The sequence below is a fragment of the Sebastes umbrosus genome, chromosome 9 (genome assembly GCF_015220745.1).
Source record: "Sebastes umbrosus isolate fSebUmb1 chromosome 9, fSebUmb1.pri, whole genome shotgun sequence".
Classification (NCBI taxonomy): Eukaryota; Metazoa; Chordata; class Actinopteri; order Perciformes; family Sebastidae; genus Sebastes; species Sebastes umbrosus.
Window position 1 is genome coordinate 25,236,811 of NC_051277.1, and position 27,777 is coordinate 25,264,587.

At 41.4% G+C, this 27,777-nt stretch overlaps 2 protein-coding genes across 15 annotated transcripts in view; one reads left to right on the plus strand and one right to left on the minus strand.

The window, feature by feature from the left end:
- LOC119494884 (ankyrin repeat and SOCS box protein 12-like) overlaps positions 1-1,546 on the plus strand; it is a 3,456-nt gene extending 1,910 nt beyond the window's left edge. Inside the window, exons 3-4 of the mRNA XM_037781094.1 lie at positions 697-1,225; positions 1,320-1,546. Coding sequence (XP_037637022.1) covers positions 697-1,225; positions 1,320-1,486 — 696 coding nt within the window. The 3' untranslated portion in view covers positions 1,487-1,546. The remainder of the gene's footprint in view (positions 1-696; positions 1,226-1,319) is intronic.
- A 1,115-nt stretch (positions 1,547-2,661) lies between these two features.
- LOC119494183 (rho guanine nucleotide exchange factor 9) overlaps positions 2,662-27,777 on the minus strand; it is a 58,071-nt gene continuing 32,955 nt past the window's right edge. For 6 of the 14 annotated variants that reach the window (XM_037779868.1, XM_037779859.1, XM_037779871.1 and 3 more), the window contains 10 exons: positions 26,111-26,290; positions 24,020-24,109; positions 22,780-22,980; positions 19,147-19,326; positions 18,525-18,757; positions 17,367-17,496; positions 15,328-15,459; positions 11,849-12,092; positions 10,735-10,803; positions 6,749-7,151 (listed from right to left, as the gene is read on the minus strand). In XM_037779868.1, the coding sequence (XP_037635796.1) occupies positions 6,976-7,151; positions 10,735-10,803; positions 11,849-12,092; positions 15,328-15,459; positions 17,367-17,496; positions 18,525-18,757; positions 19,147-19,326; positions 22,780-22,980; positions 24,020-24,109; positions 26,111-26,290 (1,635 nt within the window). In that variant the 3' untranslated portion in view covers positions 6,749-6,975. The other 8 variants (XM_037779863.1, XM_037779874.1, XM_037779864.1 and 5 more) reach the window with 7 other exon arrangements.

Here is a 27,777-nt window from a genome sequence, read left to right on the forward strand (position 1 = left end):
GACCACCGTAATTCAATGATACGCTTGTTAAAATGCAGTAACGTGAGTGCAAAACTGCCCTCTGACTTCCGTTGCTCCTAAAGTAGTGTTATTATGGTAAGGATGGCGAACGGCATTACCACGGTTTTGCACTCGGCGGCTCACGTTACCGCAATCTTGGAAAGGGAGGAGTGAGCGGAGGGGTATTCAGTTGGTTGCAATCTGAAACCACACCACTAGATGCCGCTAAATCATACACACTGTACCTTTAATGACACTTATTACACGGCTGTGCAGAATACTCGATTCGGATTGGTCAGTCACAGCATTCTACGGTCTGTTATTTCTTTATAGCAGACCGTTGCTATGTATAACAGACCGTTGCTATGGGCGCAGTTCTGATGTTGGACTGAGCGGTTGGCGGACTGTTTTTGTGTCAAATTATTGATTTCTTAAGTAAGTAGCCATGTTATAAGCGGGATAATGTACAGCTAGCGGGTCATTGTTTTGAAATAAACCCCTTCAGGGAGATACAAGACCTCCGCTTCGCGTCGGGGTCCACCCCTCCATGAACCCCGGTCAGGGTTTATTTCACAACAATGACCGGTACGCTATACATTATCCCTTACATAGTGCATATTCTTGGATCACCAAATCATTTGTCAGAATGTCTCCTACTGTTACAACACGTTGGTGTACTTCTGTGTTTGAGACCAGATCGACAGCCTGGACGTGAAGGCCCAGACGCCTCTGTTCACAGCTGTCAGCGGGAAACATCTGGACTGTGTGGTCGCCCTGCTGAAGGCCGGAGCAGATCCCAACGGCAGCCAGTACAACAACTGCTCGCCGGTGCTGACCGCAGCCCGGGAGGGTGATGTAGACGTGCTCCGAGAGCTGCTGCGCTTCGGAGCCGAAGTGGACGTCAAGCCCAAAGTCCCCGAGTGGGCCTCCAATGCCACGGCCTGCAGGGGGCCCCTTTATATCACAGCTGTTTATGGACACCTGGACTGCCTCAAGCTGCTCCTTCTCTACGGGGCCAACCCCAACTACAACTGCACAGATGAGAAGATGCTGGTGAGGATAAAGCAGCCAAAGACAGTTCTGGAGGTGTGTCTGCGTTACGGCTGCGGAGTGGAGTACATCCAGCTTCTCATAGACTTTGGGGCAGACGTGTACCTGCCCACACTGATTATTGACAAGACCACAAAGCAGAACGAAGCTCTGATTCTGTTGCTCAAAGAGAGAGGTAAGGCACCGATTATAGTTTGGTTCCGTATAGCACTGACATGTTGAAAGTATTAAAATGTTGACCCACCTTTATTTGTCTGTTTCTGCTCCAGTTTGTCCCAAAACGCTGATGTCGCAGACTCGGCTTGCAATTCGAAGACACCTCCCCTTTGCCAATAAGGAGACTGCCATTGACAGTTTGGATGTTCCTCTGATCCTGAGGAGCTACCTGAAACACTACACCTCTGAACACATATCGAAGTTTGTTACTACTATTTAAATAGATATATTTGCTCTACGACGCTCATTGAAGTGTCTTTGTCAAATACAGAGAGATGATCATCCTAAAGGACTCCATGTTGGAAACTCTGCCTTGTCCTTGAGAAGTGTAACACCATGGTTGACCACTAGAGACCACAGTAACACTGATTATTGCTCAAATTCGATGGCTTCTCATTGGCAGTTTTGAACATCTGTTAATACATCTTTGCATCACCTTTAGCTCCGTCCTCTTCACATGAAACAGTACACAATCAGATATAGTCTCACTTCAGTTATTCAGACATCCAGACACAAATGTAAACATAAACACACACAGAGACAGTGTCTGCATCGCACCAGGCAGGATGTCTTAGATCTTGCCTGAAAAACACTCTTCCGCATCTGTGGACTTCAAAACATTAGGAAGCGAGTGATCAGCCTACACTTGAGCACGGCCAACCGGGAGAATATATTTGCATAAGTCTCATTACTTATTGATTACAACGTAGTTATTTACAGGCTACAAGTTGCAGTTGGAAATGTTTATTTTGTGACTTGTGAACACCATCCTGGTAATTAGGGATGCACCGATACCGATACCGGATCGGATACGGGCCGATACTGACTCAAATAGCTGGATCAGATATCGGTGACAATGTGGACGATCTATTAAATTCAATTCTATGTTTATATACAATATACATTATATACTTTAAGTTTAATTCCTGTTTAAGTTTTGACCAATTTGTTGCTGCATTAAAAAGGTTTACACCTGAATTGTAATTCCTGTTAATTTTGAAGGTTTTTACCAAGTTGCTGGTGTACGATTTATTATTTTAATAATAAATATCAATTCAGTAAATTTATATTTATGTATTTATTTGTTATATTTGGTTTCTTTACACATAAAAGAATGATCCCAGTCCCTTCCACACAGTGAGGCATACAGCTTATTAATTAAACACGGGTATCCCAAAGCCCAGGTATCGATATCGGGACGAAAAAAGTTGGATCAGTGCATCCCTACTGGTAATGTATTTATCTTATATTTGAATGCCTTTAAATCTGTCTTCTGTGATACATCCAGGAGTCAATGTGTCAGCTGTTGGGAATTCTACAAACAGGAAATGATGTCACGTGACAGGAAACCCAGCACAATGCTCTCCACTCGCACACTGACGCCTCGACACGCAGTTCTGTAGAGGTTTTATTTTCAACAAAAGTACAGCTATATCAGATATGGATTTATTTTTACAGCGAAGTACAACATATTCCCAGTGCTTCTGATTACATCAAAACATATAATGTACATACAGTTTGACATCTCCACTCTCCCATTCACAGTTTCTGGATTGAATAGGCATTATTTTTCATTTCTACAACAAATAAACTCAAAAGGCCAGCGAGAAAGAAAATGACAAATGTTTGCATATGGTGACGAAAGGAATATGGATACTGTGAGTAAAATTTTCTGTGATAGGCAAAAAACTCCAGACCTGAAACTAGATGGTAATATACAATGAATAGATTCCAAAAGTGAGGATGTCAGTCTTCTGTTAACCTTGCTGTCATTGAACACCACATCGATATATGGCTCGTTGAAGACTCTGTTGTACCCTGACTGTTCTGAAACTACACTAAGAGGAGTTCAGGTTTTGCTAAGCTAAATGTGACGGTTGGTGGCTCACGTTTAACCTGGACTAAAAGGAATTACATAAATCTAATGCATCCAATGGACAGTCTGCTAAATTGGCTGTCTTGGTTTTATGACCGGAAATAGAAAAAAAGAAATCTTCCACACCAGAAGGCTGTCCTCTCAGCTCTCAGTACAAGGTCAGAATGATAGTAATATAAGAAAAATTAATATATACATCCTTTTAGCAGTGGCCAAAATGTTACTATTTAATTAATACTGCATTCAATAAATACAAGTGAGGAATTAATTTGTACTGTCAAGTCATTGTACTTCAAAGAATCATTTCTTAAGTAGAAACAAGAGCGTGATATGAATGGCAATGAAGTACTGTGTGTGTGTGTCTTCAGGATTATGTTTATTTTTAGCTCATCCCGAGAGGTTTCGCATTTATTCAGCTCTTCTGCTCGACTACAAATCTATACACAAACACCCATGATCAGTGCTAACTCCTATTTGGTTCACTGTTGTCATAGAAAAATTATACCCGTTTTGCTTCAGCGGTTAATGGCATTAAAAAATAAAATAAAATAACCAGCAGTTTGGACCATGACAGTGCAGGTTGGAGTCAAAGAAAAGAAAAAAGATTTAGAATACAGTTTATAATACCCAATATATCTGGGCAAAGAGAGCATTAGTGCCTTTCATTTCACCTATCAACAGTTCAGTGTTTGATGATCAGCGTGAGGAAAGATGTCCCACCTCTACTTATAATAAATAAAAAACAGAAGCTACAACCTGTGATGTGTCGTGAGCAGGAGACAGGTGGACAGAGAAAAGAACTCCCTTTAGTGAGATGGCATGGGTTCACAGATGAGTGGTTCCGCCGTGTGGAAAAAAATCCCGTTGGAAGTTAAAAATGAAACTAAACAATCTGTTAAGATTTGTCTAAAGTCTCATGCAAAATATTGGATGCCACGAGCATGCATTTACCTGGTACTGAGGTCTACCGCACGCTAGAACTGGAACAACATTCGTCTCCAACGCAAAATACCAATATCCAAATATATGATCTGTTCTTTTTACATTATTTACAGTGTGATACAGGTTAAAATAGATGATTCTTCTTTTGATTCATAACTCACTGCTAATAATATACTTTGAAAAGTGAAACTTTGACTAATGAAAATCGGTTTCCTACGATAATATATTCAAATGATCTTTCAGCATGTTAAATAGGTAACAATAAAGGAATTCTATGTTTCTAAACGTCTGAAATTAGAATCTTTTTGTGCAATAAAATTACCGCTATGTACGTTGTGTGATATAATATAATAAGGTGTGTTTCAGTCAGACAGCACAGTATCTACTCATATGGAAAAAGGCCTGACCTCTAAAGTTTCTGTCCGAGTGGATCTCGTGCACTGGGGAACGAGGAATTCCCAGTGTGCATGAGAGAAAGAGAGAGAGAAAGAAAGAGAGAGAGAGAGAGAGATGCAAGTCCCACACTGAAGGGAAAATACATGACTAATTCAAATCTGCCTGTGAAACTGAATAGATAATCACTAGTGGAATGCTGGAAGGCACTGTTAGATAGCATCTCTCTTCTCCGCAGCAGAACGGGCCAGCAAGTGCGCATGATAATGTGTGTGTTTGCCTGCATGCTTGTGTCTGTATGTTGTTGTTGGTGGTGGTGGTGGTGGCGTGGAGTAAGGGAATGGGGGTGGGCGCAGCACGGGACCTGAGGTTATCATGGCCTGGGAACCATATCTTTTTGCTGTGCCAGACCGGGGGAATTATCTTCCAAAACGATCTCACTGGGAGCCATCTCTACAGACACCAGCAGCCGACTCACCCATTTCTCAACTTTCTTTTACTGAAACAAAAACATAAATTACACAACATACAAAGCAAGTCTAAGGTTTTTTTTTTCTCCAATAGGTTATAAGGCCTATAAGAAGGCAAACAAATGACATAGAACGATATATAACTCTTTCATATCACGTCGTAGTGAATAGTGAAGATATATAATGATATATCACATTGCACAAGTTGTCATACTGTATTATGTACTGTCCATCAGGTGATATAATAAGTAACACAAAATGTACTTCTGTAATCTGAGGTCAAGATATGATCACAAACCATTTGGACTTGTGTACATTCCAAAAGAACCTTCATGATGTGTGTAAATTGGTAAATCCTCTCTTTTCTAACATTTCATACGGCGGGATCTCGCCCACAGCAGCTTTCGGGGACATTTTTGATAAACCAAATCAATCTGATCGGGCCACGCAGTCCTCTGTAAATCACTTAACGGCGCCGAGCTAACTGCCAGAACATGGATCCGATCTGGAAAAACAACGGAGAGAGGAGTGCCAAGATTTAGAAGCTGCAGTCTTTAGAGATGCATGAATCTGTCAAGAGGACACCTGCATGCTACAGATTAAATTCACCTTTTCTGCCTCCCTACGGTATATTGGCTCACACATCTGTGGTGTGTGTTATCTCAGTGCTGACTCACGACCAACCGCTACGGTTGTTCATTTATAATTTTTGTTGACCATTTCCCCTTGTGCTGGTTTAAGGGTTTGTTCTCTCACACTGTTTGCGTCGCTCCTACTCAAAATGAAAGCGCTCCTCAGACTGAATATGTGCTGTGCTTTTTACAGTGTGAGCAATACAAAATAATTAAGCCAACTGAAGGAGTCTTTCTTTTGACAGCGGTAAAAAAAAAAAAGAGATATCATTTTAGACCTTGGCCAATGCTTCAACTTCACTTTTAGCTCTCAGCGGAGGTAGGCTGTATTCTTTCCAAAAACGCCCAGTGAGCTGCCAGCACAGTGCTACAGGGGTGGTCTCTGGGGAGAGTGTGGGGAGGGGCTCTGACACGAGGCAGGTGGAGCGTTAGCCTGCCTATCTCCTGCTCCCAGCTGTTTCATCTGAGCGGCGAGCTCTCTCGTCAACACACACACAGCCCCCCTTCGGCGTGATCGGTTATGAATACCCTGTCAAAAGTGGTTGGTGAAAAGGATGTAAATATTCTATTGATGTTCCCGCTTATCGATTTGTTCCCTGACCCGTCATATCATGGCCAATGGCAGGTTTCCAAGAGAATGAAGCTCTTTCCTCTGAGAGCCACTGACTCACAGAGGCGGAGCAGGTGGGTAGAGAGATAGAGAGGGGAATGCGGAGAGCGAGGGAAACACTGTGAACGTCAGACGTGGTGAAGAGAGGGAACAGCTAGAGAGGAGGAACATGGAGAGTGAGGAGGAGATCCAGAGCAAGTGATGGCCTGCATGGCTGGTCTGTGATCAGCGGGAGAATGGATCTAACTCAGAGATGATGCAGACAGTCGAGCTTCACAGGTCCCTTCGCACGCCACAGCTCAGTAGCTGTCGTCATATTCAATCTCACATTCAGAAGAATGCAACAAGCAATCTCACATAGCAGCACAGCAGGATCGACACAATCGCACAACTAGGAATGCCCAGGCTTAGCCTCGTGTTTCCCTCCAGGTGATGGATTAAAAATATAACAATCTAAATAACTCCAGGACATTCAGATGGCGTGAAGATGCAGAATCCGAGGGGGAAGAGTTCATGACAGTTGACTCAGCTGGAGAAGCATGATAACTAAGAACGTTACTAACATATATGAACTGTAAAGTTTTATTTTTTTCCTCAAATGTTTTAAATCCAAGTCTTCAGTCCTCTTGCTGCTTCCAATCACACGCTATATTAACAATGGTCCTTAATTTTTCAAAAGTCTCTTGTGTATGTGTGGTATTTTTCTTCATCATGGGCGACACGATCATCCAGTGTTTTAGTGCTTCTAAGAAAAATAGCTGGTCCTTCAGAAGAGTCTGTGTATCTCTATTTCCTAAATGGAGCTAATCTACTAAAATTCTGCCAGAAGGGAGCCTGGCCTCTTTTGGATTGACTGAATTCAAAAACCTCTCCTTGTGCCATGTCCTCCGTTACCTCATACTGCCCCGCACTGAGGGGGTCCTGGGGGGGCGGGTATGAGGGGGGCGTGCACCTGTTTACACCTAAGAAGGCAGGTGCAAAAAGAGCAAGAAGGAGGGGGGTGCGAGGGGGAGAGGGACAAGGAGGCGGTGCAGCGCACGAAGCAAAGAGAAAAAAAGAAGGGAGGTGGATAGCAAACAGGAAACATCGTCAGTAATGTTATATGAGACAGACACAACAACACAACATCGAGTCATGCTTCCAAAGAAAACAGGCACGTAGACATACAAAATGAGCCTTTCGGCGTTAACATTCCTGCATATTAATCCTGAGATATGATACAGTATGATCATATGATGACGGCTGAAGTGGAATTCAGCTCTAGCAATGACACAAGGGAGACTGAAGATGCTATTCAATCAAACTCTGTAGCAGGCAAACAAGAGAACCGACAGATTACATTCCGATACAATGAAAAGAACCAAGGCATTTGGACGAGGGACAATTGTTCTTCCGTGTTTGTTGACAGCGCGTTTGTTTGAATAGCACCCTCGACACTTGAGAACAAAAATAGAGCCAACAGAAAAGCTGTTAATATGCATTTAACTACAGTCTACAATGTCATTTAGCTACAGTCTACAAGCATCACAACTATGCTAGTGCAATTCAAAATTACAATCAATATTTGGAGATGAAATATTCAAAAGTTGCCATGGCATCTTAGGGAAAAGAGATGAACAGATGAGGAACAGTGTGTTTTGTTGGGGGGTATATTTTGCCAAACACTGTTTTAGCAGTTCGAATGGTCTTTGATCTATTAGTTGTTAGAGGAACCTGTTTATCTTGGATAGTCAAGATAATGCTTGTAAACAGATTGGACTGGGACCGCATGCTCCAATGCCAACGTTAATCACAACACCTCCCAATGCTGCTTAGCAGTTGCCATGGCATCTTATTGTGCTAGCTCTAAGGAGAACTCTAATGCATATACCTTTATCATTCTCAAACCATGTCCATACAACATGGCCCTCTTTCTCAAGATGAAATCTATAAATGAATCTGAAATTCAAGAGAGTACTTCACCTTGTGCCAGCCATGTACACATACAGCACTTAGAAAACACACAACATTTACTTCTGACAGACATCTACAGGGGATCCTAACGTCAGAGAGAACATTCCAGCAGTGGTCATTGGTTAATTTAATATCTTAATGGATGGTTCATGCTTATTGTGGAACTGGCAATAGCAAGAACATCAGTAATGGTACAATGTACAAACATCTAGCCTAGCACTAAAATGGCTAAATCTTAAAGGGTGATAGCAGCAGTTTTGGACATGTGGGTCCTCTGGCTGATGCTTTGTGAAGAACTACTGCATCTTGAATAACTTGCTTGACATGTTTTTCTGTTACCGAGATAGCTGGTAGCCGTTGGAGTATTTTGACATATCTGGCTTTAAAAGCCGTTTCTCACCAAGCACCGATTTTTGTCCCCAAAAATTTTGAACGTAAATCTATACAAAATGATTTTGTGGGTACTTATGAATGCTTGCACACCCCTGCGGAAAATTCGTGTAGGGAGAAAAATATTCGGACAGACGCGATTTCAGCGGATTTCCGCATGCGGACCAATGAAATATTTTTTTACAACCATAGACTGTATATAAGAAGTGGACATAGTCACTGTGATGTCACCCATTGGGTTTTAGACTGCCGTTTTGATGTCTCGAGTTTGGCATTTTGGCGGTCACCACCTTGGTTTTGGCCGTCGCCATCTTGGGTTTTTGCAACCAGAAGTGACACGAGAGGGTGGAGCTAAGTACAACTGAATGTACAATACTCTGCTTTATGGTCTATTTGACTCTAAATGGGACCATAATTTACCAAATGAACATCATGCTGTATTGAAGAAGACTTGAAACTAGCGACTGAGACCATAAACTCATGTTTACAATGTTTACTGAGGTAATAATCAAGTGAGAAGTAGGGTCATTTTCTCATAGACTTCTATACAATCAGACTTCTTTTTGCAGTCCCCTGCTGGCATGAAGAAAGAATGCAGGTTTAAGGCACTTACTGTACGCATTGGCTTCACTTTTCAGACCCGGAGTTGCCCCCTAATTCCAACTGATGTCATAAAAAATATCGTTGTCATTCTGCATAATAATTAGTCATGTGCTTCTGTTTTTTGCACAGAGAATCTGTACTTTCTGACAAATGGGCTTTTTTCAGTCCAATGGGACATTTGTTGTACTATTGGTGTTTCGGAATAATGGTCCGTCCCCTTCTCAACACCCAATATTGTTCGAGAAACAGCGACAACTACCTCAACAACCAAATAAAGGATAATATATGGTTTGAGATCGCCCATCAGCTGGGATACGATGAAGATGGTAATGTAGCTGATATGCACTTGCTAACGTTACATGTTGGTCACGGAACGGGGCTAGCCACAACAGCTAACGTTAGCGTCAACATTTGGGGTCCGAATAGTTTATGTAATTGTGTAGTAAACCCCTTACACATTCTCTGTCTGGATAGGTTTGGAGTGGACACTGCACTATTTAAGAGGAAAGTATTGAACCTGATTGACGAAAATGGTACACGGCAATGCGGATAATTTGCACCGGACCCGATGTGTAGGGCTGTCCCAAATATCATTTTTTGGGCTTCAAAGCTCAAAGCTAATGTTGTGGGATTATTCCTTATTTCATGGGCTATTTTGGGAATTATACAGTACATTAAAACGAAGCATTCGAATACTGATTTGGAGGTTGATTACCATGGCAACGGTCAAAGCTTCAAAGCATTCGGGTCAGCCCTACCGGTGTGCATAGTTGTCATGCGGAAAATTCGCACTCGGATTTTCCATATTCCTACACCAAATTTTTGCATCGCACTGATGAGAAACGGCTTTAACTCACAAAACAAGTCAAAACAACATGATCCCTCTGATGTTTCTCGTGACTTCAAGGTGTCATGTTGTTTCACTGTGCTAGAATACACAATGTTAAGTAAAGGCTCCTTGTTCTACAATTTAGATAATGTAATGAAACAAAAATAAATCAACAAAAATCTTTTTGGTTGATGCTTACTTCTGATGTGTGCAGGTGTTTTGCACACATCAGATGTAAGCATCAGCAAATCTGTGTTTAGGGTATACCTTGACAATCTGGATGTAAGTGATAAGCACCAACAACCACCCTAACTCAGTAAAAGAAAAAATGCAAACAGTTGTCTGAGGTGTTAAATCTGTTCGAGACAAGCGTGACACAGGACCCACATGTCATGAACACCGGTATCCCCCTTTAAACTCAATACTTCATGCAAACAGCCCTCTGTCTTTTCATTGATGCTTAACAGCTGCTTTACAACTCATATCAATTCATCTTTGTGTATACGGGCCGACAGACATTTAACTCAAAAAGAAAAATATTGAAAGTAATATAGCGAGAAGACATGAATCCACGTGACTTTTCTAGCTTACTTTGTGCACATAGTGATAGTCCATTCATAAACAAAGTAGTAAGCGTGTTTAAAAAAAGGTGTAGAAAGTAAAAAAAAGAGAGCAGGTTAAGGAGTAAAGAGTAAACAGCGATGAGAAGACAGAGCACACCAGCGAGGAAAAGAAAAGGAAAATCACCTGATATCTTCTTGTTGCCTCACCTTTCTGTTTGGTCACCTTTCTCACTGTCATGGCTGCCTGCCGCTTCTGGTACTCAGAGATCTCAAAACCTAAACGACAAAGGATATTGTATGTTTTATAGGGCTGTCGATTGATTCAAATATTTAATCACTATTAATCGCATGATGGTCCCACAGTTAATCACAAATTAATCACATTTTTCATCTCTTTAATACTCTTATCAAAATGGGAGTGGCCAAATATGCTGCTTTATGCAAATATATGTATATATTTATTATTGGAAATCAATTACCAACACAAACAATTGACAGATATTGTCCAGAAACCCTCACAGGTACTGCATTTAGCATAAAGAATATGCTCAAATCATAACATGGCAAACTGCAGCCCAACAGGCAACAACAGCTGTCAGTGTGTCAGTGTGCTGACTTGACTATGACTTGCCCCAAACTGCATGTGATTATCATAAAGTGGTCATGTCTGTAAAGGGGAGACTTGTGGGTACCCATAGAACCCATTTCCATTCACATATCTTGAGGTCAGAGGTCAAGGGACCCCTTTGAAAATTTAGCGTAAGTTTGGAGCGTTATTTAGCCTCCTTCCCGACAAGCTAGTATGACATGGTTGGTACCAATGGTTTCGTTAGGTTTTCTAGTTTCATATGATGCCAGTATTTTCACTCTATCTTAAAAATGAGCCGACGACAACATAAAAATCGCAAGTTGTGTTAATGCGTTACAGAATTTTCGTTAACGCGTTATTATTGCGTTAACTTTGACAGATCTAATGTATTACAAATATTCCACTCAAGGTCGCAATGCATGTGAATAATATTGGATGCAACAAGCCATAAGAAGCTGCCTTTTACTGTGACTTAAAAACAGCTTTTCACAATAAAGTATTTAAGCTACTTTAATCCTAATAATAATATAATGTGTCCCATGATGTACAAGTAGCCAACTATGGCTCTTATGTTGCGTACATTAAACAGGGAATTCATGTTTTCGTGCTAAAGAAAGTCACCCTGTAGTGTGCTGCAGCAAATACCACATGTAACTGGAACTCCACTGTCCATTGTGAATGAAACTAATGCTTTCCAAACAGGGAGGTGCAGCCGAGAGGTGCGTGACTAACCAATTTTCTCATCCTCCTGCACCATCTTCCTCTCCTCGTGGAAGGCCCTGAGCCAGCGGATCTTCTCCTCCGGCTTCTTGGCCAGGAAGATGTGGAGCTCCTCGCTGTCTTTGTTGCACAATTTGAAGGCGTTCTTCACGCTGACGTTGAAGTCGTCGTCACGGCCGTCTATGGCGTCCCGCACATCGTAGCGATCCATGTCGATACGGCCCTTGTAGTACAGGATGTCCCGGCGTATCAGATCCTGGGAAAGAGGAGGAAGAGGAGGGGAGGACGTCTGTTAATGTGTGCGTGTGTGTGTGTTGAACCTTAGAGGTGTCAACAAGCATCCTTCCCTTGGTATCCTGAGAGTCTGCCTTATGCAACCCTTTCCATCTGCTGCCAAAACATACAAACACATTGCAGAATGCCAAATTTCTCTGCAAATCTGCTCAACACTTGATATCACCAGAGGTAGAAGTACTATTTCAACAATGGTGAGCACACTTGCTAGTTTATTAGGTGCAGCAGTACAGTCTAATGCACAACCACACTGCCATAAATCCCATCATTGTGAAGATTATGATGAGAGTTTGTGTTTATTCAATTTTCAAGATAGTCCGTGAGCTAGGAGTCGTGCCAATTTGGAAGGACTGTCATAGTGATTTTTTTAAAGGTCTATGTCCCTAATGTTGGAAAAATGTATGAGAGCATTGCAACAATGGTGGCTGTCTATATGCTATCACTACTTTTTTCTTCCCTCCATGATTATAATTTTTCCATGTTTTTTTTCTCCATTTTACACATAGAGACAGTATAAAAGAGGATCATGAAGCTATATATCATTGTAAAGCTTAGACTATAGTCCATCTATCAGTCACATGATCATGACACTGAGGACAACAGCATTTGACCTTTGACCTCTAAGGCTGCAATAGGGCAAATTCTGAATGCCTCTGCAAATGTCCTTATAACTAACTTCATATTGATCTGATGTGAGGTGGAGAGTTCCACTATAAAGAGCACAAAACAAGCTTTAAAATTATATATTACATGAATAACAACAATAACAACATTTCTTATCAACTCATCATCATTTCTTACTTAACTTTATGCAGTTTCTGACAGAATATTCAGAACTTTGAATTGGATTCTGTTTTGCTGTATAGGACTGTTTCTTATGATTTATTTCTCCAAAAACAAGCAAGTAAACGAAAGAACAAAGAAATCATGGCTATCGCTGCCTCTCTTGCTCTGGCAAAAAAAATCATAGGCCATGCCATAGTTGCATGCTGGTCCTATATCTGCCAACCTACATACTGTAAATAACCGCAGGTGCCCACAGTGTTACCCAATTCACAAACAAAAAAACAAAAAACGAATTATGCAAAAACTAAATATATTTTAAAGAAAATAAATACCTTAAACAAATAACTAGCAAAAGTAACCACTATCAAACGTCTAATCTAAATAAATCTAACATATAGAATAATCAAGCAATACTACTTATTATTAGTTAAACAACAACTAAATACTAACAACAAATAAATAGCTCCTACATGATTAATCGATTACCAAAATAGTGTGAGATTCATTTTCTGCTGATCAACTACAGTCATTTATTAACCCACTAATCATTGCAGCTTTTGTCCACTTCATGCAGTCTAACACCATCAGTAACTATGGTGTCTAACACATGCAGTGTGTCTGGAGTGACTCCCTTGTTCATTCATTTCTCCCTATATAATGGACTTTCAATAGTTCAAAAGTGAGCAGTAAATTGAAATTCTGGACACTTACTTATCATCGTCATTTTGCGTCATCACTGACAAATGTAGAGTCAGACAATGGTCATTTACATATCAATAAAATATGAAGCATTGCATTGTGGGATTATTAGCAGAAAGTGGTGCACATGCCCTGGACATTACTTTTTTCATTCCATTGTGGAGTTTTTGAGGGCACTATATAGTGGATACATACTCGGACACTCAAATAAAATGGCTTTACTGTAATGGCAGTAATGACAGTAGATATAGTGTACTATAGAGTAAAAAATGAGTGCCTCAGTGTATAAGATACATTAGAAGCACTCATATTGTGACTAAAAGTAGTGGTTATCCGATGGTAATTTTCTCCTCCAGTTTCTAGGTTAGACCATAAAATATACAAAAAAACTATAAATATTTAATTTAGATTTTTTCAACTACACAAGTAAAGAGCAGCATCTAGCAAGTATTTCATCATTGATTAATCTCCCAATTATTTTTTAATTAATTGAATGATTTTAGGTCCACAAAATCAGTGTCAGAAAATACAAAAAAAAATCAAATAAAATTCTAAATTTCTCAAGCTGACACTCAGTGTCTCATCACAGTTCTCTTAAACCACAGGTGACGTCTTCTGACAGACTGTTTCGTCCGATCAACAGTCCAAAATCCAAAGATATTCAGTTTACTATCACATAAGACAAAAAACAAGCAAATCCTCACATTCCTGACGATAAATTAATCATCAGAATAATACAACTGTTACAACTCTACAGCAGTTCATTAACCACAAGTAACCTTAACCTATGTATACAACAAAAAACATCTTAATCGTGACCATCGCCTCGGGACCAAATAACATCCGGTCACACTAAAAGGTCAAGGAAGGTAGAAAGAAAAACAGGCATCTTTTAATAAGCGTGCCGAGACAAATCTGCATCCGTGTGCTGATAAGGAAGAAATGAGCGGAAAAGATGGAGGGCTACATGCAACGTGTTACAAACGCACCCTGAGGGCTTCCATTACACATGTTGTACTGAGGATGCTGAAGAAGGAGGGATGGAACAAAGACTAGAAATTATAATTCAGTGTGTCTTGGAGCGGACTTTATTTAGTGGACTACAACAGCTAACACACATGGTGATCTGCAGATATACTGGAGTTCATTTCTGGTGTCATTTCTGAGATGTTCAACAATGATAGAAGCGGGGAGGATGAGGACAGACGGGAGGATAGAAAAACACAAAGACACTATATCTGTATGTCTTTGTTAGTTTGTTCCTTCTCCTCTGTGTGTGTACACGTGTGTGCGCGTGTGATGATGCAGCCTCTGTGTGTTTGTCCGTCTGCATTCGTGTCTGTGTCTCTGTGTGCCTGTATTGTTGAATCTAGCCGAGCGTGAACATCCTTCTGACAGGAGAGCACAGCCTCGGTGCATTAGAGCCCAAACTACCACAGCTCCATTTTGTGAAAGGTGCTGAGGATTTGGAACGCATCTTTACTGAGGGCTGATGCGTAATACCTCATATAAGGTATTATGTAATCTATTTGCAGCTCATGAGTAAGGCTGAAGAAGTCGCAAGCGTCTCCGTCACCACCAGCCATGTGATGCACAACTTTCAAGAACACAGGATGAGGGTGTGTTTTATCTTATCAGCTTGTTTTCAGCCAACAAGCCCTTCAAAAAAAAGGAAGAAAGTGAACAAAGAGAGAGAGAGAGAGACAGCCTACCTTCTTACAGAGGACCAGCTGGTGATCAAAGAGGAAGAAGACTCGCTGCTGGCTGCGTCCATACGGCTGATAGATCCATGACAACTCCCCAGTGTAGATGAGCTCCGAGCTCCTGTCCAAGATATCATCTCCCTAGACACGCAAACACATCCACAATGTATAAATGAAGGAGATAATCATAGATAGAACTATGTAATTGGTGAAACTGCCAAAGGCTAAAACTCCACCAATTTTACACATACAGTAAAGATCAGTTTACTCATCACGCTTAATAGCTCTCAGTCCATGAAAACAGTTGTATAGTGTCTTCTGTGGCTCTGCAGGAGCTTTTAATTAACCCTCATGATGTCATCAGGTGTATATCAGCTTTGTTTTGCAAACTACAATTTTATTTAACAGAAAGCCTGCTATACAAATTGGGACATAAGGCTTATAAGACATTACTGTTTAACAAGCAAAGAGAGGTCTAACATAAATGCTATCAAGTTGCATTATGGGATAAGTAGGATCCAGCATTTTGGGAGCTTGACCCATACTTGGGACCACAAGTTAGGACATCGATTTTGACCGTTGTTATTTTCCCCCATGTGTCTCTTACAAGCCTTTCAACTTTGTGAAAGTGCAATATTAAATTGCTGGACTACTTTCCTAAAGGGTAATTTCTCCCATCTTTTTTTGTCTAACTGACTAATGGGGACAACAATTTTAAATTGGTCCAGTATTGAGCGAGAGCACTGTAGACGGCAGCCACTCCCGGGCTGCAATGTAATTATATCGGGGCAATTCCTCACCGTCTATTTACATCTACTAAAAGTGCTTGTTTTTGCCATGACAGACTGCGATTGTTGTTGTAAGTTTCTGACAACATTATGGAAAGTCTCTCGCAATGCACTCAAGGAGTAGCCTCGTACTGAAATCTGGCGAGGTGACGTGTTGCCGGAAGACATTTTCAATGTCATGGCTGAATATTTAGATGATTTCAAGAATTTGGATGAGGTTTTTGAATTCGATGGTTGCCCGTATTTATTTGAGCCAAAGTATACAGATGAAGGGTCCTTTCCATAATGTTGTCAGATACTTATAATAACAATTTGAGCCTGTCAGTGGCAAAATCAAGCACTTTTAGTGAACATAATGTTACACTGATACTGCACAATTGCCTCACAGTTTGTTTCTGACCATCCGTTGAAGCGTTATCTCTCAATACTGGACCAATTTAAAAAATTGTTGTCCCAATTAGTCAGTTGGACACAAAAACATGGGAAAATAGGGTCCAGGTTTAAAGATACAGAAGTTACCCTTAAAGTCTGAAAGTGAAAGTTGAGAGGGATTAAAGGAGTGACTTTAGGAATTTTAAAAGTATATGCAAACACTCAATGGAGCTTAGCAGAAATTCAGTCAGGAAGACTCTCTGCGGTATCATTTATTCACAAATCTCTCGCATTCACTCTTAGTTAAACCAACCAGATTTTGTCACGATCTCCCTAAGCCAATCATATCGTTGCTGTCAAACTTAAAAAAAAAAAAAACTGTTCTCCTCTCTGCTGTCATTTCAGTATGAGCCGATGCGACCCTCCTCCACCCCATTCACCTCCATTATTCATCACATCCAGTGGCCAAGGTTCCTTCCACTGAGCTCATCTGAAATCCCGCTCCACATCCCATTATCCAGATTTTCAGCCAACTCTCTTCACCACCACCACCACCACCAGTGTCTAGCCTCCGGGGGGAATATTCCTGTACTAACCATGGCATCACTACCTCCATAAATATAACTATGTCACAATGTCGTCTAATCGCCAAAGACTCTCAACAATTCTAACTTTATTGTGCACCATGTAATACATTTATTTGCTCTAAATGAAGTCTGCCCTGCTGAAATAAATTTAGTGAGAGTGGAGTAAAGGTTCTTCCGTCCTTGGGCAATATCTGTGACTAAACAGATGGACTAAACAGACCGGACCCAATTTTGCCAGTAAAACAACACCAGTGGACATCAGATGCTTTGAAATGACTCCACAGTTAATACATACACATACCTCCCAGTCCAGAACAGAGGCTTGCCACTGGGCGATCTTGTCGATGTTCTCCAGCCTCCTCTTCCTCTCGTTGATTTGCTGAGTGACGTTCCGCATTACTGCCAGCGCTGCTGCCACGTATCGATAATCACTACGGACACAGTGTATACATAATTACTCCCAGGGTGTTTAAGGTAAAATTTATAGCTCTTGGAGATCGGCCACCCTCTAAAAAAGACATGTAATGTTGTAGTAGTGAATGATGCGGAGTAGCCTATTAAAGGACTGGGGTTATAAACTCAAGTAGCAGCAGTAAGTCTGCTGGAACACAGTCAAAATAACATACTTCTATTTAATTCTAATCAGCCACTTTCCCTATCCGCAGTTAACTCTGACTGCGTCTGTGCTAACTGAGCTGGATTTATCCCTCTGGCTTAGATGTGCAATGGATCCAATCCTCACTTTGGAAGATAATGCGCGTGCATGTGTGTGTGTGTGTGTGTGACAGAGAGCGGGCCTATATCTGGCAGATTCTCCACAGCTCCTAACAGTCAAACACTGTGATCTGGCAGGCAGAGCTGGCACCTGTCCCTCTCTGGCTGAGAACGCGTGCTTTGTGAATGACCTGGAGCTGGCTGAGACGCGCTGAATCACTCACACCATGTTTCTGTGGGTTTGCGCGCATGAGTTTGCACATCTGGATGCTTGCGTATCTGTAAATGTTTACTGTGCTTCTTCTGTGCTGTGCATGCAGTGCGTGGGGGGAATGTTGATGCTCGTATATGTGCCAGCAAAAGCCCAAAATCATATTTAATCTGTAATCTATTTATATCCAGAGTTCTGTGCAATGATCCTATGGCCATGTAGGAAGAAAATGATTTGACGTGATGATGAATCGCTGTACTGTAGTATGCATTTTTGATACAACTGAGATTCTTTGATGAAATGTTTTCCTCTACAACATTCACAGAAAGCTGGTAAAACAGTGCAAAATAACATTTGTTTCCGTTCATGCGTGGATAATCACCGCTTCAGTAGAATAAACCCAACACCTGCATTGCAACACGATGCATCTGGAACACAATGATGCATCAGTAATGGCTTCTTGTTTAGAAACAAATGAACAACCATCAAAAAGCAACACAGATTAAACGTGACCTCGGCCAAAGCGTGCAGTACCTGTGCTCCTGCGCAGTGTATTTAAGAAGCTCGGCCAACTGGAGTGGATATTTGCAGATTTTCTGGACAGGGGTGAGCAAGAAGCCGTCTATGGCGATGTCAATCATTTGCTGGAGGAGGCGACAGGCCTCGAAGAAGTGCTGGTACCTGCCATCCCTCATCAGTTTGCTCAGCTCCATACAGGCATCCAAGTGGTTGTTACAGTATTCTGAATAGATCCAAAAACCATCTTGCTGCAGAATAAAGGAGCAAAAAGACGCACGATGAGAGAGGGAAATATGTAATGAATCCTCTTTTCAATAAAACATGCTGTGGGAGAAGAGTGCCAACATGTACAGAAGAGCAGCTCCGGTTGCTAAAATTTTTATTAGAGCTGTTTTCTCAAGATCATGACTTAATTATCTCATTATCCTGAGATAAACTGTTTGCTGGTGACTTAATTATCGCCACAGCTTAACTCTTATCTCAAGATAACGAGATAATTAAGTTCTGATCTTGAGATAGCAGGCCTAACAAAATTATTAGCAATTATGGCTGCTCTCAGCTGGACAGCGAGTTTTTTTCATATTAATTTTTATCAAGTGTGTTATAAAAGGAAAAGACTTAAGAAGTTTGAACTCACGTGTTCTAAAAAGCATGGTCCGATTTCAGAGAGGTGGGGGTCCTCTGTGTTGTACTGTTTCTCCAAGTCTCTAACGAAGCCCATCTGGAAGCGGTAGATGTCCTCGATGTTCCCAAAGATGACCTTCAGCTGGTCATCATTGAACATGTCCACACGCTTCCTGCACTGGCGCAGGTAGCCCTGCAACAACACGGGTTACAACTACTGTGAGGCTTTCAAAGATGAAACAAGATTAAGTGCCAGCGCTCAGTCAGAAAACGTACAATGAAGACCATAGCGTGTTACATCTCACCACTATTTTTGTTAATTCTTCTGTTATAAATATGTGAAGTCATTATTTCATTTGATTCAAAATGAACTGACTCTGAAGCTTCTGTAGAGTCAAAAACAATTTTGTGTAGGTCGAACTGTGGCCTCAATTTCACTCAGTCCAATTCTTGCGGTTAATTAAATGCCCTGAAGCTTCGGCACTTTGGGACAAAAAGATTTGCTGTGAGAGGTAGGTTTTTGCTATTTCACACTCCACCACCCAGAATCCTCTCTGTTTATGAAATACACATGCTAAGCCTTTTTGTTTTGTTTTGAGTTCAAAGAAAATATTCAGAATTAAAGCTCTGTTTTGAAATGGGGTATCCTTAATTTGAGAAAGGTGTCCTTCCAAAAGAATCAATGGTGCAAAATTAAAAGTAATTATTATGATTAAAGGGGACCTATTATTATTACCTATTTAGTGTTTCGTATCGTTTTTTGTGCATGTAAATGGTCTGCAAAGTTACAAAGCCCAAAATCCACATCAAAAAGAATTCCTCTCACCCACAGAAACACTGTTCCTGAACTACCTGAAATGCCTTGCTAGAAGTCCCGCCTTTTCTTCCGTAACGTGGTGATGTCACCAAGTAACACATTTTGCATATCGGCTAGTTTGACACACCCTTAAACAAAGCTAGTTAGAGGGGAGCTGAAGTGGAGTCCAAAGAGTTTGGTTCGGTTGACCAATCAAAACAGAGGGAGCCAGCTGACCAATCAGAGCTGACTGGGCTTTTCGGGAGGGGCGGGGCAGGACCTCAAACAGAGCATTTCAGACAGAGGGTGAAAAGAGGTTCGGCAGCACAGCCGGTGTGAGAGAAATAAAGCATTTTTACAGTAGAGCATGTAAACATGTTTTAGTAGAAACCGAAAATACAAGTATGCACCTGAAAATGAGCATAATAGGTCATCTTTAAGATAGAAAGCATCTCCTATGATAGCTCCCTCAGTGACTAGCACAGCCATGGACTGTTCCATCAAGAACCAGGAAAATATCAGTATTTAGTTATTATTTTACTCAAATTAGTTTTTTTTATCATTAAACTCATTGCTGACGTGAAACACAAAGTTTGAAAATAGTTATGACAAAGTATAATTTTCACCTTTGACTTGCTGTTTTTAAGCGCATCAAAGATGGCCCTCTTGCCTGTGCTTATTTATTATAGCAAGTTAGATGCTGGGTATTCCCACGGGAAGGAGGGTGGAGGTGAGAAGGTGAAATTTACGCTTTACTGCAACTATTTCTAAACATTAGGCTTCACCCGGAATACAGACAAAGGGTATACAGAGGATTAAGGAAAGATGATTAGATAAGCAAAAAATGTGCACCAGAAAATCTTGCCCACCCAAAGTCATGATGCAGGTGTTGTGTTCTGTGTTCCGATATGACCTCTATGTAACTAGAACAGATGCAACGGCTCTGCTGCTGGTGACGACATTTTAGAAATAACTGGCTCACATGAAAAACAGAATTATGCAATCTTACTTTGTGAATTTGTCTCTACATTTCTTTTTACAGTATCAGCAGGAAGACCAACGAATGACAATGGACTACTGTATTTAACAGTATGTTATATTGTTACTGCTGGCAGTAGAACAAACAGACAGGTATGGAACAGTCATTGATTATGGTCTGTTTTCGATCATAAATAAAAAAATCGGGAAACCATAATGCCAATTCATCAGTTCACATTAACACAACACAACAATCAATAATCTTTTATTCACATAGATGTTTGTTTTATATTGAACCAATTACCATGTGGCATTGCTTCCTCTTGACTTCTTGATTTTAACATCAAGACAGGGAGAGAGGACCTGTCATTATTAGCTATTGTCAGACTCACAAAGTTAAAACTGTTCCATGCTTGATAACATTGTTTATAAGGTAGAATAAATACTGTATCTGTATTGTACTCTATTAAGGACTTTGCACACCCAGTCCGTATGTTTCATGTGTTTTTTTAATCCGTGACCCGACGAAGTGAATGTTCATCATGCCATTTTTGATGACGTTTGCATGGACGGTGACTCTGAGTGGTCAAACAAACCCTCTTTTGCCTTTTGACGGATGTGAAAAAAACGCAGAAATTGAACCCGTTCCGAAACCTTTAATGACGGACAAAAGTTTCTGAGTAGGTGTATAAACTTGGACTTGGTGTGCAAAGGCCTTTAGGCTACGCAGTGGACTAACACTATGCCAAGCAAAACCAGGCCCATATACAGTACTTAACAAGGCTAGAGAAATTCACATTGGCCATTTTCACAGCAGCCATTTTGACATGTCATTGCAGGGTAAACACAGGTGTAATTAATTACATTAATTGTAGCCCTGTTCCATTTAGATGTGCCAAGGCCCTAGGCCCGTATACCATCTTTTGGGCTTTGAAGCTTCGGTGAGGAATTTTCAAAGGTATTCAAAGCTTCGCGGCACGTTGTAGCAGGCCGGCATGTTCTGTTCATGTCTGTTTCCATCTCCCCCGTTTCAGTGCCCGGGACAGCGGAGCTGCCGCACTACTGTACACACATGCACCGCTACAACATCTGTCTGAGAATAACTAATAATGTCTGAGAATAACTAATAATAATTAATTAAAGGATTATTCCTTATTTCATGGGCTATTTTGGAATTTATACTTTATTTTTACATACTTACTGTATATAAATAAACATACAAAATCAGAGCATTCGAATACTGGTTTGACACTACACACAATAGGACCATACTTATTTTCATTTTCATGACATGTCAGAATGGCTGCTGTGAAAAGGTCCTCTTGGTGCAGTTGTTAAAAATATTTAAATGTTCGATTATAAATAACACATCCAGATTTTAGATTCAGATTCAGATTTGGACGTGCCATGTTTTCAGTCTATAAAAGGCTTGCCATGCTAAATGTGTAACAAGGCTCTTGTTTAATTTTATTAGGTGTGAATTCTAGCCTGTCACTTCAACATAAATCATAATATAATGACAAATTTAATCTGGACTAGATCGTTCCAAGTGTGGCTGCTGCCTCCACTGTGTACAATCGACAAATTATGTCTTCATATCTTAAAAAAAAGAACTATTTTTGGACTGTTTTGATAACAACAGAAAAAAAAATATGCCTTGAATAAAAGTGTGAATGTGGGAGTGTTAAGAATTCATACTAGACCTTGTGTAGCATCAAACAGGCTGCTTTTTCTCTCGTACACACGTTTTAGTTAATTCAGCTCCTTTCCATTTACCTTTCCTTATTGTCTCTCTGGTATAAAAGCGTGCCCTGGAACAGCAGTGTGTGTATGCATGTGTGTGTTGGTGGGTGTGTGCACGTGTTTTAGTACCTCACAGATGTCCTTGAGGTGTTTGATGTAGTGTCTCTCTGTGCTCATGATCTCATTGATGACGTTGGCTCTCATCTGGTCTCGGTTCTGGAGGGGCGAGCCCAGACACAGGCAGTCATTGGTCGGGTCCAGGTGCCCATTCTGCACCTCGCTAGTCCCCTCGGCCGACTCCACTCCCCCGTCCTCCTGGTTCACCCACAGCTGAGTGCAGACACATTCGCGCACACACAGAGCCGCACACACATGCACTTGAATAAGAAATGTGCTCAGTTAAGTCAGTTAAAGGTATAAATCTGATGAAAAAAGTATTAGTAAACAGATACATTTAGGTATCTTTACCATATAAGTCTCACTCCTCATGAGCATGGATGCACACAGCACACACACACACTACCTACATGAACACACATCTCACACACACAGAGCTTAATTTAGAGGGTCTCTGGTAGTTTGGACGGTGGGTAAGACTGTTGGTCCAGCATGTCAGAAAGGTGAAGGACAAACTGCCAAACACTCCAGAGTTTAAAATAAGAGACTGGTGCCCAGAGGATATTCAATGCCCAACTTCGGCCCTGTGTGTGACTCAAAACAAAATCTCCCCCCTGCATGCATATACACTCGCACACAACCTCACGATTTCCTCACACATGCATGCACTCACCAACGCACACGCACGCACAGAACCACATACAGAGTGTATTCCACTATCGCTCATAGAAATGGCCAAGTGTGCGTGGTTTCAGATGTCCAGCAGCCAACACCTGATGACACACAGTTTGCCAAGAGAACATCAAAGAACCGACGGGTAGAATGCCAAACACAAGATGAGGAATGCAGCGCCACAGACAAGCAGAGTGACGGGTGGTGGTGGAGCACTGACTGCAGACGAGAACTAGTAGCGCAACATAAAGACTGAGGAATATTCAGAGTCAATAGTAAATGGAGTACTGAAAAACAATATTCAAATAGAAATGTCCATGTTAACGGGAATAATGATTCCAAGATCTATCTAATTCTATATGAATACATTTGTAGAATTTGAGTGCAAGAAAACATTTAACATGACTTTACTTTTGACTCATCAGTTCTGCCTCTCTATCGACCCCGTTGAGGATGATGTGAAAAACGTCATGGGAACGTTAATGTTTGGTAATGTCGAGGGTACGTTGCGTGGACAGACTGGAGCGGGCGGGTGGGCGGGCAGGCTGGATGGGTTGATGAAGCTGGGAAAAAAACGCACCTTTGATGTGGTGTTTTGGAACCGTGGAGTTGCTATGGGGTTGATATAGAAAACCTGTTTTGTTTGGGGCTGAGGAGGGTGGGGTTCCACCTTGGAGAGAGAGAATGACAGAACAGAGAGATACTTTTTGGTTGACAGTCAGTCAGCCTGTCTGCCCTGCCCTCTCAGGAGTGAATAATGGAAGGGTGGACAGGTGGGGATGGCCATGAAGAGTGTCTGTGGGGGGAAGAGGGGGAGGGTGCTCTGCTGTGGGAAGCCTCCACCTACAACAAGGATGCTAATTCTTCCTTCAATAGAGTGGTGCAGGGATAACGTATTTTTGTAGGCCAACACGGAAGTTAGAATCGCCCTGGTTCCCTCAACAAAAAGCCAATGGGATTTTTCCATTGGGTTTTGGATTATTACAGAATATAAACTCTGTGGTAGGTTTGCCGTGGTAGTCGGTGTTACCGATGTCGGGTACACATGATAACATTACGTACCCACCGCCCCCACCGTCGTTTTGCTTTTTTTTACAGAAAAAAAGCCCATTTAGTTCATTTTGGCGTATCAGCGCCATGTTATCAATACATAGTCGGACGACGGACGCTACAAACTGAAAGTGAAAGTATACAAAGTCTCAGCACAGAGTAGCAGGTGTCATATTTCCCACAAGGGACGAGAGAGATGACAGACAAGACGAAGGATTTGGTGTTGAAGCGAAAAGCAAAAGTGCCTATTTGGCAATATTTCAGATTAAAACCCAATGCTATCAGGGAACTGTAATGTTAATGAGATAATCGCCGTGAGGAGGAAGCCTCCTGACAGCCGGTGTACGCAGCGAAGCAGCGCTGGTTGGAAACCTGTAGCCCTGCAGCGAACGCTCTACCGGAGAGGCCAGACACACAGCCACCCAACGTTAAAGATCAAAGTAAACGCGCTACACATATTGACCGTCATCTTTTCTTGTAAATTGTCCGGTGTAATCAGTAACACCGGTGTTGTCACAAGTTTATTAACCGATGGGAAAATTTCCTCACCGTCACATCCCTAATATATGGCAAACAAAAGTTTATGATTTACTTTATGACACTTCTTACATGTTTTCTTCCATACGATAATCTCCACAAATGAACACCACTTTTATAGAGTACGGTCTAGACCTGCTCTATATAAAAAGTGTCTTGAGATAACTTCTGTTATGATTTGACGCTATATGAAGGTAAATTGAATTGAATTGAATTATGATTTTTGAAGTGTGAATGCAATCACAGGAAGTAAAAAGTAAGGTTATAAACGAACTACACCACGATCGCATGAGCACGAGTACACACAACGAGGCTGTAAAGGCGGACGAGTCGGCGTGATGACGTTTAGTAGTCTCATTTAGCCACTTGTTAGCAACCGCCTTTTTTAAGACATATAAAAGCTTCAAAATTCACAAGTGGGATATTTACTGACATATTTTATGTCATAGAACAAAATGTTAAAATCTCTTGTTAACCACAGACCTCATTTCAGGCATCTTACTAAAAACCCATTGAATTTGAGACGAGGGAACAGGAAGTGCTAAAATGCGAACTCATTTTGGGGTTTTAGGACTCATTCCTGCACCACTCCATACGTTAAGTAAAAGAAGTATGGTATAACATGCACTAGCTGCATCAGAACCTTTGTGTTGAGTTGAGTTGAGCTCAAATATGGGTGAGATATATAATCACGATGTCAAGTGAGGACGTTGTAGATTTAAGTGGATTCCAAGGGTAGGAGTTGAAGTTGATGCCAAACTAAAAAAGGGGCTCATCAGCATCTTTGTTTTATTGTCCCTGAACACCCGATAAAGGCACTTAGCTAGCTATTCTCTGATCTCTTGAGTGTTATGTGTTAGCAAACTAAAGCATTATTCAACAGTGTGTATCAGTGTGTGGATCAAGCATATCAATATGTGTGTTTCGTGCACGTGTTTTTGTGTATATGACAAAATACTTGTGAACCTTCCCTCTGTGTATTCATCAGTGTGTGTGCATATGTCCATGTGCCTCCATTGCTGTGTGTGTGTGGGTGTGTGTTGTGTCTATGGTCGCTGCCCAGCCATGGCTGCAGCTAACTCACCCGTACAAAGCTGGCAGGGAACCATCCTTCCTCCTCGTCAATCTGGCCCCACCACCAGTCCTTGTTGGAGGCGTCCAGCACCTTGATGACGTCACCGGCCTTAAACGCCAACTCCCGGTCCGCCATGGTCACATGGTCCCATACCGCCTCAGCGTTGACGATTGAGCCTCCACTTATCAACTGGAAAAATCGGAGGGAAAGACAAGGCAATATCTTTATTATTTACTCTCATTACGTGCTGTGGAAACACCACTGAAACAGCATGACGAGCACTGACCAGTAAATATGGATCCACGTGACCTAAAACAGCGTCTAAATCAAATTTGAAAGTGATTGTAATTCAGTACTCAGCCTCATTTTGGCCTCGATTTGTGTGAATCCTTGTTGTTAAGCCCACTCAGATTACTAATGGATGCAAATACACACCCTCAAAGCCAGGGCCCACTGGCAGCTTAAGGATTGCAAATAGAACAACACAATAGGCGACACAGACCACAGTGCAACACAACAAAATATGACAACACAAAAAAAGGCAGAGCCATTAGTGGAGAAACAACACAGTGTTCAGAAGCACAGCACCAGTCTCCACACAGGGACCGTAATTGGCCCATTATGACATTAGAATAATTACATGTGTTAATGTAATATAAATGCTGAGGAGCAAACAAATGTGAAGGGATAATCTCCCTTCCTTCACGCTGTCACCAGGGCTTGTTATTTTATCAGTAGCACAGCCTTTGACAACATGGAAGGATGACTCATCAAATCTTTTCTATTGATTTTAGCATCATGAATAAATAATGTGGACATTATGCGATGCTGAAATAAATGTTTAACTAGGTGCGCATGTTTATGAGCGGAGTATTATTTTGTGAGCATGAATTGAGCGTAGGGTGTAAGGGCAGGTGATCAGTATTCTTTAGGGGATCTGGAGAGGCTAAAGGTTGATCTCATTAAAGGACAAAAGACAATGTTCCTGAGAAGGACTTGAGTCAGCCTCAGCATCCATCACACTGAGGACTTGGCTTTGTTGCCTCGAGATGTGCACAAACACACGCACACGTGCAGCCACACTTTTAAACTTCTCATACATCAAACCCCCCTGTACGCATCTGTGGCACAGCTCCAACTGTTTGTTCCAATTGTTCTCTCCAAAGTAGTGTTCATCAGCACTCTCCAGTCCAGAGCTAACCATGCATCCAGTCCCTGGGGCTGTGGGCAGAGCAGGCAGCGCTAACCAAGCCTGACAGGAGCTGCTTAGGCTCTAGGTAAGGAGTTATCAAAGGCCTGGAGACAGGGGTGTCACACGGATGGACATTAAATTAGTTCTTTACTTGTATTAAGGCTTCTGCGTATTAATATTCTGCTACTGTTACTTTCTAAATGGAGCTTGTTAATGTTTTTTTACCTTCCATCCTTTCAAGCTTTGCCTCTTATAAAATGAAATCCCTGGATGGGAAAACCGTTTACAATGCACCTCATCACTCCAGCACAAATATGCTATTCCACCTATGTGCTGATGCAGTGTGTTTATGAGAAGATCCATGAGAAATAAGCAGATTGTGTGTGTGTGTGTGTGTGTGTGTGTGTGTGTGTGTGTGTGTGTGTATGTGTGTGTGTGTGTGCTTGTGTGTGTGTTTGTTTGTATTCAAACGAGCCCCCCCGTG